At 39.8% G+C, this 12,282-nt stretch overlaps 1 protein-coding gene across 1 annotated transcript in view; it reads right to left on the reverse strand.

Moving 5' to 3' along the window:
• Positions 1–857: 857 nt before the first annotated feature.
• The window catches only part of mcama (melanoma cell adhesion molecule a), a 78,852-nt gene continuing 67,427 nt past the window's right edge, over positions 858–12,282 (reverse strand). Inside the window, exons 8-16 of the mRNA XM_034140325.1 lie at positions 11,881–12,028; positions 10,833–10,948; positions 9,959–10,100; positions 7,874–8,004; positions 6,939–7,080; positions 6,260–6,295; positions 3,371–3,500; positions 2,196–2,307; positions 858–945 (exon numbers count right to left, since the gene is read on the reverse strand). Of these exons, the coding sequence (XP_033996216.1) occupies positions 943–945; positions 2,196–2,307; positions 3,371–3,500; positions 6,260–6,295; positions 6,939–7,080; positions 7,874–8,004; positions 9,959–10,100; positions 10,833–10,948; positions 11,881–12,028 (960 nt within the window). The 3' untranslated portion in view covers positions 858–942. The remainder of the gene's footprint in view (positions 946–2,195; positions 2,308–3,370; positions 3,501–6,259; positions 6,296–6,938; positions 7,081–7,873; positions 8,005–9,958; positions 10,101–10,832; positions 10,949–11,880; positions 12,029–12,282) is intronic.

Below are 12,282 nucleotides of genomic sequence, written 5' to 3' on the forward strand. Positions count from 1 at the left end.
TGACATGTAATGCAGATTAGCGCTGCACAATTAATCAAAATTGAAATGTAATATTGTAATACAGAGCAGTGCAATATTCAAATTGCATTAAAGCACAATATTTTGTAAATTCAAAACTGCCTGATTTTGCAGTCATCATTTTTTAAAACGTACACACACTGAAACACTTCGTCAGGCCCAACAGTGGAAACACAAAGAAAACACACACACAACTCAAAGTAATAATTCAGTGTATGATGCAGATCTGACCTCTGACCCTCAGTCTGTACACTCGCATGTATTTACACTGGCGGAACAGCAGTTTATTGTGAAAATCCTGCCTTTAAATCTCTTTTCCCGCCAAAATAAGACGGAAATTCTGAGATAAACGCCTCAACATTTGTGTTTTTTTTCTTGTAAAAGTCAATCAGAGAGTGTTTTCCTGTCGACCCCGTGGACACGCATCAACATGCACACGAGCGTGAAATGAAAACCCGAGTGTCAAAATATCTTAAATAACAAAATATATATAATATGTACACTTTCATAGAAAAACAAAAACAAAAACAAAGTCGACGATGGACGAGAGAAACCGCCGTCACGCACTGAGGAAACTTTAGAACACTAATGAAGAACTCAAAGAAAGAAAATACAAGTGTGTGTGTGTGTGTGTGTGTGTGTGTGTGCGTGTGCGTGTGTGTGTGCGTGTGTGTGCGTGTGTAAATGTACCAAACACTAAAAAAAAAAAAGCATGATGGAGTGGTGTGTTACCCTGCAGGTCTCAGATCAGGGGAGCGTCTCACACACACACACACTCATAAGGACACACACGGACACATCCTCACACGCTTACATGGACACACATACACACACAGACACATCCTCACACACTCACATGGACACACACACACACACACACACACACACACACACACACACTCCCCCTGCTGCACCATCAGGACTTTACTGCGGAGACAGAAGAAGAAGAAGTATTATCAGTTAAATGTACTTCAATTAAAGGTAAAAGTACAATTAAAGTACTCAGTATGCTGGATGAGTAATTTTACTTATTGTGTAACGTACAGTCTGTTTTTATCACCAATACATACATGCAATATCATGTGGATGTTGTAGTTGAAACCATTTAAACTACTACTAGTATTGTACATTAGCAGTACAGTGCTGCATCATATCTGATGTGTGTGTGTTTTATATGTGGAAAGTAATTACGAGTGTTAAATTAACAATTCAAAAGTATAGTCAAATGATGCCGAAATAGCACTTAGAGGTATAACTGCACTGAAGATAAAAACATGTTACTGTCCCTTTAAATCCGTTTGCCTCCTGCTTTCATCAGAATGTGTTTTCTGCACGCCAGCGTTTATTTGTTTATAAACATTTAATATTTAATGTTAAAGCCGCTGCTGATGTATTCAATATCCAAATATAAATCAGGAAGTCCAGCTCTGCCCCTCCTCTGATGAATTATCATGTCTCTCCCTCAGGAGGAATTTATATTTAAGCTCCACAAGGAGAGGAGGAAGAAATACTCAGATATTTACTGAAGTAAAAGTAGAAGTACACTACGATTGAAAGTCATGCATTCAACAACAAGTTGGAAGTATACGCATCAAAATATAGTTAAAATACCAAAAGTAAAATAACTCTTTGTGCATTAGTATTTGAAATACTTGCAGGTTAACTGATTTGAATATTTCCATTTCATCTACTTTATACTCCTAAAGTCGGACCGTCTGAACCCTCTGAAATGCAGTGGAGAAATAAACTGTTGGGAAAATACTGAATGTCCTCTTCCAATATGAGAGTAACAAAGGTATCCCAACTGTAGCTGTGTGCATGACAGGATGTATGATTACCTAGAAGAGCATCAGGACTGTTTTAGGCATATGATAGCTGTGTGATTAACATGATGATTCAGCCTCTATGGAGATAGACATATGACAAGCATGATCATTTCTGACGTGGAGCTAATCTGAAGTAAACATTGAATACTGCTTTCTATTCCTCCATCTTGTGACTGTGTAACTCCCTCTCTTGGATATCAGCATGTGAAGGACACTGTTCAGGAACTAGTTGATGCTCTGTATGTGATGACTACTTCCATTCTGGAGAGGATCACAAATACATGGATCCTGAGATTGAAGCTCAAGCCGGGGACCAGTGATATTTTTCTAACATAATGTTATTTTGTTCACCTGGTCGTTGGGTTTGTCTCCGTTGACGGCCTTCAGCAGGACGGCGTCCTCCGTCTTCGTCGTGCTCTTCATCTCCACCACAATGTCGTCTTTGGTCGTCTTCTCTTTGGTTCTGCAGACACAAAACAAAGAGGGTTCTTCATCTGGCATTTCGCAAAAACTGCAGAGGGACAGAATTATCTCAGAGAGAACTGAGGTTAAATGTTTTTGTTTTTGGCGCCAAGAAGGAACTATTTAAAGTCAGCACTAAAAACCACAGAGCAGGAGAGAAATCATGAACCACTTTATGATTTCTGAAGTAAAAAGCGAATGTTAGGCTATAAAGGAACTACAGCACGGTCACATGACTTCACATCACCACCGCTAATTGATTGATTGATTGAAAAGTTTATTAACAGCTTGTATATTGGGTACAGTACAGCAGGGGTTCCCAACCCCCGGTCCGCGGACCGGTACCGGGCCGCAGAGGTGTTACTGCCGGGCTGCGAAATAGCTGTGAGTTTATCGTAATATTTGCAGAATTATAAATATATAAAAATATTTTATCATAATATTTTTAAGCTAAGCTAAAGGCGGCTAATATTGGGCTAAAAAGGAACTACAGCACGGTCACATGACTTCACGTCACCACCGCTAAGCTAAAGGCGGCTAATGTTGGGCTATAAAGGAACTACAGCACGGTCACATGACTTCACGTCACCACCGCTAAGCTAAAGGCGGCTAATGTTGGGCTAAAAAGGAACTACAGCACGGTCACATGACTTCACGTCACAATCGCTAAGCTAAAGGCAGCTAATGTTGGGCTAAAAAGGAACTACAGCACGGTCACATGACTTCACGTCACCACCGCTAAGCTAAAGGCGGCTAATGTTGGGCTATAAAGGAACTACAGCACGGTCACATGACTTCACGTCACCACCGCTAAGCTAAAGGAGGCTAATGTTGGGCTAAAAAGGAACTACAGCACGGTCACATGACTTCACATCACAATCGCTAAGCTAAAGGCGTATAATGTTGGGCTATAAAGGAACTACCGCACGGTCACATAACTTCACGTCACCACCGCTAAGCTAAAGGTGGCTAATGTTGGGCGTGATGACGTTTAGTCGTCTCATTTAGACACTGTGATGTTTTTGTAGTATTTTGTGTATTTCTGTGTATTTCTGAGTACTCACATCTCCTGTTTCCCGGAGCGTCCGCAGGGAATCTTCCCCTTCTTGTGCAGGAAGTAGAGAACGCTGCCGAGGATGGCGAGCAGCAGCAGAGAGAGGATGATGACCACGATGATGATCCCACTGCCCTCTGCTACACACACATACACACACACGTTAATCAATCAAACTTTATTCATACAGCATCATGAACAACTCAAATGCACTTCAATGATTGACAAACATTAGGAAATGTAACTAGTGAAATACTACCAAAACAAAAGACAGTAAAACAGTAGAGTGTCAATAAATACATAATAAAATCCCTGAATAGTATCAGTATATTTGCAATACTATGTGTCTGCTACTTCAAAAGCAGTAACTTTATGTGTAACCACAAAATAAGTTCATTACAGATCAATAAAGTTTTGTTTATTTTGAATATTTTTTGATTGTTTTTTATTTATTTGAGAGTTTTCTGCATTGCGTAGTAGGCCTACTGATTATACCGTTTTTTTTACTTTTTAAATGCAGGAATTGTAACAGAGTAGTTTAGTAGTGTTGTATTATCACTTTAACTGAAGTAAATCTGAATACTTCCTCCCCCTCTGAGTGTGAGTTTAAATCCATCCCAGAATAACCCCAGTTAACAATAGGAGCGTCACAGCTCTGTGTTTCTGACCCTGTTGTTTTTAACTGGAATCTGAAATGTTCTTTATTTGCAACTTTATTTTTATTCCCAACAGACGGGTGAAGCTTTAATAACATCGAGTGACGTTGACATCATTAAAAGACAGAAAATTGCCCCATAATAAATATTCCCTCTGGTATTTAAAAAACACAATAAAACCAAACGACTGTCTGGAAAGAAATCATTAAGAGTGACTCATTTATTGTTCTCACTCAGTATAAATACAATTATACAAAAGTAAACGTAGTATTGTAGTATTTAAGGTCGCATTCACACCAGCCTTGTACAGTCCGGTTGAATCGAACCCTGGTGCGTTTAGCCGCTTGTTGCGGTTCGTTTGGGTCGGTGTGAACGCAGTCCGAGACCTCTGAAGTGAACTAAACAACCAGACTCTAGTCCGCCTAAAAGAGGTGGTCTCGGAGCGCTTGCAAGTGAACTCTGGAGCGGTTCATCTCTGGTGTGAACGCAGTCCGCACCAAAACATAGGAAGCGTAGTATTTACGTGTCACAAGAACGCGGATGTCTTCAAAATCGTTAGTGAAAGAGTGAAGCAGAATGAAGTGTTGGACAGTGTCGTGTAAAGTAAAAACAACTATCAAACTAAAAACTATACCTAAAAGTCAGAGCCACCTGCCGTCGGTGAAACCCCCTCCTGACTGCAGAACGTCTCTCATTATATGTGTTATAATGTTTTGAATCGCACGTTGTCTGATTATATAATCATATGCGCCGTTGCTAGAATCTGTTGATCTCCAGATTAACAACAGCATGAAAATAACCGGCCGATGCTCCATGGCGGAGGCTCCGGTAGAAATTGCCGGGATTTGCGTTTTCACCCCCTTAATGTCTGACCAATGGTTGAACAGCATTTCCGAGCACATGACTTGTGTTTAAAGTTTATAGTCCGTTTGCCTGTGTGAACGCAAACCGAACCTTCTGGTGCGCACCAGAGGAGCGGACTATTAGGTGTGAATGCGACCTAAGATTCACAAATATTAAATCATACATTGGTAAAGTCTATAATTGTTTTGTTCATTTATATTTTGTATTCATAACTTAATTCTGCAAAATAGCTTGCAATTAAAGCCTTGACATAAATGTAGTGGACAAAAAGTATAGAGTAGCATTAAACAAAAAGTTAAAAATAAGGAAATTAACTTTAAATTGAGGCAGAGTTCAAGTACTAAGGGATTAGTAACTAAAGTTGTAAGATAAATGAAGTAAAAAGTACTACGAAGCACCTCAAAGAAGTACTGAAGTTACATTTCATCGCTGCATATATAAATCATATTTTTTGGGATCATTAAGAAATCTGCTGTTGTGATTTTTTATCTTTTTATCAAACAGAATATTTAAAACGCCCTCAGGCCTGAAGATCTGCAGCGAGGAGAAGAGACACACACATGTTCTGCATCATAAATACAGCACGCACGCACGCACGCACGCACGCACGCACGCACGCACGCACGCACGCACGCAAACACACACACACACACACACACACACACACACACACACACACACACACACACACACACACACACACACACACACACACACACACACACACACACACACACACACACACACACACACACACACACACACACACACACACGTCACTGAGTCTGAAGAAGACCACTGATCACTAACACAGAGAGAGGAACACACACACTGCACTTACTACACACACACACACACACACACACACACACACACACTACATGCATACAGTAATACTTTGACATGATGCACACTATCACTCTGCAACACATGTAAAAGGATGAAAAACATCCGTACAACTGACACATACATACTCATAAAGACCAGGTGCATGCTGGTACACAACACACTATTTTATACACACACACACACACACACACACACACACACACACACACACACACACACACACACACACACACACACACACACACACACACACACACACACACACACACACACACACACACACACACACACACACACACACACACACACACACACACACACACGTCTCTGCACTATTTTAAATATTGTAGTTTTTGTCACTGAGTTTTACTACTTAGGTTATTAGATGTACTTAATAAACTCTACATGCAGCACATCTGGCTCGTTGTAACCTGATACTGACTATATAAATCAATAATAATAATATAAATAAAAAAACGTTTGTTTTTAAAGATTGAAAGGATAAAATAGGACCAGAGAAACTATCTTACCTGGAGAGAAGGGAGCCGCTGAGGTCAGTCTGGGAACTGAAGAGAAGAACAACCATTAAGACACACACTTATACACACACACGTTTATACACACACACTTATACAAATACACTTATACACACACACACTTCTAATTTCATTTTAACGCAGCAGCTTTGGGAATTGCAAACATAAATATTCTTAAAAGTCTAACGTGTGCATTTAATGTGTGTGCATTGTGTTAAAAGATTCGAAATGAATTGGGCTCTTTTTTAAACCCCCAATGTTTAAATGCAAAAGTATGGTCAGTGCATTCATACCAAGAAGTACGTATCATCAGCAAAATGGAGGTCAAATATTAAATGCAGAAGTTCCTAATGTGGAAAAGGCTACTATATTATTTAATTTGTATTTTCTCGGTTTGTAAAAACAGTCAAAATAGTAAAAAATACATAATTTATTTCAAAATAAATATTAGAAAAACTAAAAGTTATACTTAAGAAATAGATAATAATCAATGTTCTTTCAATCTATTAAGGGTGTTAGTGTATCTATTGAAGTAAAAAATACAATATTGACCGTTGAATGACAAAGTTGAATAAAAAGATAGTACTTACTGTAAGTAAAGTACAACTACCTCCATGTGGCACTAAGTACAGTACTTGTCTTCACAGATATTACAGAGTAGATGTTGTCTTACTGGCTCTGATGCTGAAAGTCTTGCTCTCCGTCCCCAGGTCGTTGGAGGCGTTGCACACGGCACTGAAGTCAGCCGTCACTAAGACCGAAACCACGCTGAGAGCCTTGTGATCATTAGATCTGCTCACTACCTCCTGATAGCTCTGAGAGACACACACACACACACACACACACACACACACACACACACACACACACACACACACACACACACACACACACACACACACACACACACACACACACACACACACACACACACACACACACACACACACACACACACACACACACACACACAGGTGAGAAACACGTTAAACATCGATGTTGTGTGTCATGACATTTAAAAGATAAGACATCTACAACACAGACAGTCCTAGACAAATATCATGTGTCTGTATACAGAGTACTCAGATCTTGTACTTGAATAAAAGTAGAAGTACTCAGATCTTGTACTTGAGTAAAAGTAGAAGTACTCAGATCTTGTACTTGAGTAAAAGTAGAAGTACTCAGATCTTGTACTTGAGTAAAAGTAGAAGTACTCAGATCTTGTACTTGAGTAAAAGTAGAAGTACCAGAGTGTAGGAATACTCTGTTACAGTAAAAGTCCTGCATTCAAAATGTTCCTCAAGTAAAAGTAGAAAAGTATTATCATCAAAATATAGTGAAAGTAGCGACAGTAAAAGTAGTCATTGTGCAGATTGGTCCATTTCAGAATAATATATATGATATGTTTTATAATTATTGATCATTAAAGTGTTCTCAAAGCTGGTAAAGGTGCAGCTAGTTTGAATGACTTTGTATACTGCAGGGTAGCTTGTGGATTTACTCCAGGTGGAACTAAAGTCTGATTTAACACTTGATTATATTTCACATCATTCATCCACATCTGTAAAGTACAATCCTCTGGGTTATATTAAATATATCTGTGTGTACCTGGCTGCTGCTGAGGCTCCAGGAGAGATTGGGCAGCGGTCGACCCGTGGCCTCACAGCTCAGATTCACCGTCCGGCCTGCAGCTTCCTCCAGCTGGACGTCCTGATCAGAGCCCACCAGCTGAGGACCACCTGCATCAATAAAGGTAGAATCAGAACCAGGTTTATTGACAGGTACGTCTACACACATAAGGAATTTGCTTTGGTGTTTGGTGGTGCAAACACAACATAGGGAAACTAGAGAAGGCAGTTCCTGAAGAAATTGCGGTGTGAATGCTGGAAACGATGCAATTCCCAAAAAGGGGCAATTTGTGTCGAAGCTGACACACAGCTTTAAAAAGTTACAAAAGGCAAAGCCTACTATAGTAATATTTGGATGTGGTATGGTTAATATTTCTGGAAGCTGACTCAGCATTCACACCAAATAAGTTGTAAGAGAAGGGCAGTGCAGATTTTAGGGATATATATAAAAAAGTGCAAAATATATTCAGAGAGATGAAGATGAAATAACGACATGTTGTTTACATGATGTGCATTAAGTTAATGCATAATGTTTTTTGGGGGGGGGTTTTGTTAATGAGGCCGGTAGCGTAAACGAAACCGAAATACAGATTTATATTTGTACAATTTACATTCCAGTGTCATTTAATCTAACCGTCATATTGAACCTGACTCTTCCTGCACAGATGTTTCACATTAAAAGCCCAACAGTGGTTTGAATATCTGTGGTGAAGGTCTTAACTCTGAGGCAGCACTTTATTTGAAGCTCTAGAGATTGACGTTTGGGCACAAAGGACATTAATATCCCAGAAATGGCCTGGAATCAAAAACGCTGCCACAAACCCAACTACAGAAATCCATTTACGGTACGAAGATACTTTAGGGTCAGGTCGAGTATCAAATGTTTGTGGCATCACAGCAGCTCCATTTACAACATCAGTAAACACAGATATTAAAGACAAGAGACCAGGAACTAGACTTTTAACATGTGTTACGTGCCGTAGTGGGTGCTTGTGTGTGTGTGTGTGTGTGTGTGTGTGTGTGTGTGTGTGTGTGTGTGTGTGTGTGTGTGTGTCTCTCTCTCCCTCTCCCCCTGATTGTCTCCCTCCAGGTGCAGCCTCTCCCTCAGGTGCTCCCAATCCCCAATCAGGGCCTCCATAAAGGACCTGAGGAAGGCTGCAGTCTCTCTCTTCCTTCTCCTGTGAGCTGCATGGATGGCAGTGGATGATCTGTGCAGCAGTGTAGTGTTTTTGTTACAACTTATAGAAGTTCTGAGTAGTGTTATGATTTACTGTGGTCGCTTTCTGTCATGTGAAAGTTGTTTTGGGTTTTGTCGTAAGTTTACAAATTGGCTGGTGAGTCTCTTTTTCTTTGATTAATTAAAAGACCATCTTGTGGCTTCACAAATCGGTTTCCTCTCCTCTTTTCTCTCGCCCGGTTATTTTATATTTTGTTACTTCCCTTTGGTTCCCCTAGTCCAGGAGGGAACGTAACAACATGATTTTAAATGTTCAAGACTCTTACTAACATCTGATCTGAGATTAAACTCTGGATTTAATTTGAGGGTGGGCATCACTCTAACATTAATACATCGTGGAGATATGTCTCTCTGATCTGATGGAAACAATTCATTTGACATCTCTAAGCTGTTGACCAATCACAACAGAGCCGACCAGCTATCCAATCAGAGCAGACTGGGCTCTGGTTTCAGGTCTGATTTTTGGGGATAAGAGTAGAAAGTAATGGAAAAAATCTTGGACATTTACTTATTCCTCGCTGTAAAAATACTCTGTTAAAATCCTGCATTGAAACTAATACTAATATTTGAGTAAAAGTAAGTATAATGAGCAAAATCTAGTTAAAGGTTTCATAGTAACCAATGCAGATACATTAAAAATATACATTTTAAAAGACAATAAATGAACTAGAAAGTCTCTTTTAAAAAAAGCTGTTGTCCAAATTAAATACATAATTTCCTTCTTAAACGTTCCTTTACTTAAGTAAATGTACTTGGTTTCAGACAGAGGGTGAAAAGAGGTAGTATGAGAAAAATAAAGATCTTTTTGAACATTAAAGCGTGTCTGACCTTGGACGATGATGTTTACGGAGCCGCTGGTGTGCAGAGCGGGCAGTGAAGGCACCGTGACCTCGCAGATATATTCTCCTGTCGTCTGATAGGTGGCGTCCTTCAGGTGCAGAGTGTTCCCGGTACCCACACGCTTCCCATCCTACACACACACGGTAAACAAAAACACTTAAATCAGGCTAGGAGAGTAATGACAGAAAATAGGTCAGTGGTTGTTCGTGACTATAAATGGGCGACTATAGTGAGATCTTGTTGTCAACAAATATCTACAGTTAAAGTAAAAATCAACATTGTTTCTTTAGTTTCCATGTTGATTGGTCTATCTATTGGAGGACATAAGGAAGGATTTTGTGCCAATGTCTCTGTTTTAAATCCATTGGGCAATTGTGTTTCTAAATTGTGGATTTACAAACTCCACATTTTGTCTGGTTTATCAGAGTAAAATATGGGAACATAGGACAAATCATAAAGTAAAACTAGTCTGTGTTCACATCCTGCAAAATGACTGAAGACCTTTGATACCTCAACAATTGTCCAATGGATCTTTTGCACAAACATTCCCAGTTGTATGTCCTAAAGTCAAACACGTTAAGGATGTGTTCGTGCTGTTTCTTCTTAGCTTTCACAGTGAGTCTATGCACGTTAATGGTAGAAGGAGGAGGCTGTGGCAGTGGAATAGTGCGCTGAACTTTGAATCAGGGGGTAGCAAGTTCGAGTCCCCCTGTCAGCGTGTCGTTGTGTCCCTGGGCAAGACACTTCACCCCAAATTGCTCCTGTGGGGATTGTCCACAGTACTGAATGTATGTAAGTCGCTTTGGATAAAAGCGTCTAACAAGTAACATGTAATGTAGAAAAGCTAGTGCTGTGTGTTTACCTTGTACCAGATGATGGAGGTCTCCAGGGAGGACAGAGCGTTGCAGGTCGCAGTCAGATCTTCTCCTCTCAGCATCACCTCTGATTCTTTAGGAACAACAACCGCCGGGTCCAAGTCTGAGGACAAAGACACGAGACAAGATTAAAGGAGCAGTTCTTCTGAGATGATATCAAGTTTACAAATTAAGAACGTCTGTTATGTAGAGTCCTCCACCTAGGATTCCTTTCCTCAAGTCTTCCAGAGTAGTTTTTATTTGGATACTTCCTACTAATGCAGAGTTTCTTTTTTATCTGAAACATACACTTGGTATGGTCTCAGCCATATCAATCAATCATCATTTGTTCATCACTCTAACAGCAAGTACAATTGTCCAGCTTCTAGTACAGACCTGGGATGTTAGCTTAGCATAAAGACAGGAGGCAAAGGGTAGTATCGGAATAATCTGTAAAATGGGTTCCTGACTGTGGGTTTCACGTGAACGCCCCTCGAAATATAACAAGTAACACGTTTTTTTAATGCTTTGAGCAATAAAATACTTTCTTTCCTTCAATACCCAATTTTAACCCCAGTTTAGTGGTCTGTAAAGTGAGATGTTCAAATTCTGTATCAGTCATTTTAAATTCAAGCGTCCATGTTGGTTGCACACTCTGACTTCCCAACCCAGAGAAGAGAACATCTGAGGAGCACCTGAATGCACCATCCATCTTTGTAGTTCACATGTTGTATCAGAAGACAATATTCTAATGACTTTTCTAAGATAAGATAAGATCTTTAATTTGTCATTGTACAAGTACAACAAAATTACAATGTGAACTCAAGGTGCCAATGTGCAACAAGACAATATAAAAACAAGACAATATAAAAACAAGAAATGGGACTTAAATAGACATGAAAGGGAATATGTACCCTGCCAGGGACTGCAGGTAAAAATAAGCTTCTGTGGCTCAATCTGTTGTCTGATGTTGATTAATGTGCATTGTCGCTTCTTAAATACATAAAAACAAAGATGTGTGTGTGTGTATATATTGTGTGTTTGATGGTTCCTCACAGTGCACGGTGAGCTGCATCTCTCCTTTCACGTCGCTGTTTCCCTCGCTGTCCAGAGGACGACACTGATAGATGCCGCTGTCTTTACGAGACACCGGAGACAACGTCAACACGTCTCCATGGTTACTCTCCAGGTCCACATCCAGCTCCTATAAACAAAAACTGACATTAAAAACGGGGGTTGCTAACAAGTGTCTTAATGAGACGACTAAACGTCATCACGCCCAACATTAGCCGCCTTTAGCTTAGCGGAGCTGACGTGAAGTCATGTGACCGTGCTGTAGTTCCTTTATAGGTTTAAGTTGACTGAAAATAGGAGGTTGTAATTACATTTAGATTCAGAATACTTTATGGCCCATTAATTGTACATATAATGAAAATGTGTATTAAAGGTCCCATGTCA

The sequence above is a fragment of the Trematomus bernacchii genome, unplaced genomic scaffold (assembly GCF_902827165.1).
Source record: "Trematomus bernacchii unplaced genomic scaffold, fTreBer1.1, whole genome shotgun sequence".
In the NCBI taxonomy this organism is placed as follows: Eukaryota; Metazoa; Chordata; class Actinopteri; order Perciformes; family Nototheniidae; genus Trematomus; species Trematomus bernacchii.